This window comes from Tarenaya hassleriana, unplaced genomic scaffold, assembly GCF_000463585.1.
Source record: "Tarenaya hassleriana unplaced genomic scaffold, ASM46358v1 Cleome683, whole genome shotgun sequence".
Classification (NCBI taxonomy): Eukaryota; Viridiplantae; Streptophyta; class Magnoliopsida; order Brassicales; family Cleomaceae; genus Tarenaya; species Tarenaya hassleriana.
Window position 1 is genome coordinate 19,705 of NW_010969381.1, and position 2,062 is coordinate 21,766.

The 2,062-nt window shown below is 36.6% G+C and overlaps 1 protein-coding gene across 2 annotated transcripts; it reads left to right on the plus strand.

Moving 5' to 3' along the window:
• Positions 1-899: 899 nt before the first annotated feature.
• Positions 900-2,016, plus strand: LOC104800364 (COBW domain-containing protein 1-like). 2 transcript variants are annotated; one of them, XM_010523163.1, is made up of 3 exons: positions 900-1,155; positions 1,272-1,489; positions 1,844-2,016. In XM_010523163.1, exons 1-3 carry the CDS (start codon positions 919-921, stop codon positions 2,001-2,003), a joined length of 615 nt encoding a protein of 204 aa, XP_010521465.1. In that variant the 5' UTR covers positions 900-918; the 3' UTR covers positions 2,004-2,016. The 2 variants fall into 2 exon arrangements, with proteins under 2 accessions (XP_010521465.1, XP_019056470.1); XM_019200925.1 differs by having other exon boundaries at positions 1,272-1,436; positions 1,844-1,932.
• The last annotated feature ends 46 nt before the right edge of the window (positions 2,017-2,062 follow it).

The following is a 2,062-nucleotide window of genomic DNA, read 5'->3' on the forward strand; positions in this document are numbered from 1 at the left end:
GTCAATATATGTGAATGATCGATGCATGTATTTATTTTTGACACAAAAAACCATGTAAGTTAATGTTTTAAATATCTAACTTATTCACCATGTATTTATTTCTATAACTTCTTATATTAAATATATACAATTGTATTTATTAAAAAAAAAGTGGGACACGTGTCACCTTCCTGTTTAACCCACTGTACTATGATGATTATTTTTGACACAAAAAACCATGTAAGTTAATGTTTTAAATATCTAATTTATTCAACATGTATTTATTTCTGTAACTTCTTATATTAAATATATATAATTGTATTTATTAACAAAAAAGTGGGACACGTGTCACTTTCCTGTTTAACCCACTGTAGAGATGAGATATATATATATATATATAGATAGATAGATTTCGTTTCGAGATGCTACTGCAAATATATTAAGTATATACACACGCACACGAATACAAATGTATATGTACGTATATATTTACAAAAATGTACATGCATTCATGCGTATAATATAACGCCTCCAATCAACATTCATGTTGTAACAAAGCTTTATTCGAAGTTCGGCTACTACAAGACTCCATGATGAAGTAAGGAAATATGTATATACCTTGAGAGTTTATAATTTAATTATACGATTTAATTAGTGTTTGGGGTTTTGATTTTTTTTTTTTTAATTCTATCGAACATGATATGCGAACTGAGTGAATCATGTGTATCTTGGATATTATTTTCAATCTTTACTAATTCACATATATAATTGGTATATAGCTTTTCGATTAATCAATTCAAGTAAATTTTTTTTTTGTATACATATGATTAACCATTTGATCATCAGATTAAGGACTTAGAGTGAACATTTAAAACTTGGTGTATGAAATTGATGAGAATAAACTATGGGTCACAATCGCACCTGTCGAAAAAGGCATCGATGGTTGCGGTGAAGTCTCTTATGCATTTAGAAGGTTCTTCGCGCAGGCATAAAACCGGCGACGGCGGAGAAGAAGGCGAAAGAGTGGAAATGGCGGACGACGAAGAGCCTCCCATGGCTGTCCTAATCGAACCTGCCTTCTCCTACGGACTGACTACGCCGGAAAAAGAACGATGCGTCACTGTTTCGGTGGGTGTCACCGTCATCACCGGCTATCTCGGCGCCGGAAAATCCACCGTAAGCAACTGATAATACCCTCCAATTCGTCGAATGGGGTTTTGCTCTTTTCGCTGATTAATGATATGGGTTCTGGTCTGCGATTGGTTACGCTATTGTCTGATTGATTTTCACAGCTTGTGAATTATATATTGAATGGGAACCACGGGAAGAGAATCGCGGTGATATTGAATGAGTTTGGCGAGGAGATAGGAGTGGAGAGGGCCATGATTAACGAAGGGGAAGGAGGTGCACTTATCGAAGAATGGGTTGAGCTTGCTAATGGCTGTATTTGCTGCACGGTAAAACATAGTCTTGTTCAAGCTCTTGAGCAGCTTGTGCAGAGAAAAGACAGGTCGTTTTGGCTCTTTCTTTCTCGTTTCCGATCCCAACCGAGTTTGTACTCTGAAATTTGTCTTCTGATTGTCTTATTCTGGTCGGAATCGTGAATATTTCGGGGCTTTTGGCATGGTGAGAGATACGCGATGTTCATGAGTTGAAAAGCTCCAAGTTTTTTGGTGAAGTCCTTGGTTATGCGTTCAATTGTTTTGTCTTTAAGCTTCCTTTTGATTGTTGGAGCTGAGGAATTAAAATCCAGGACAACCCGGGTTTTCGAGAAAGGGTGTAAATTATTTCCGCTTACAATTTGAAGAAAGGGATGTGAATTTAGTATATTTGATGTTCTTCTGTTTCTGATTTCTTGTGTTAGGCTTGATCATATATTGCTGGAGACTACTGGTTTGGCAAATCCAGCGCCTCTGGCTTCTGTTCTTTGGTTGGATGAACAGTTAGAATCGGAGGTCAAGCTTGATTGCATTGTCACGGTGATTATCAAATCACATTTCTTATTGCTTCTTTTCTTGGCCTAGCTCGAACGTGATTATATAACGGCATTTCCTGTTTCAGTGATTTGGTTGCATATATACTA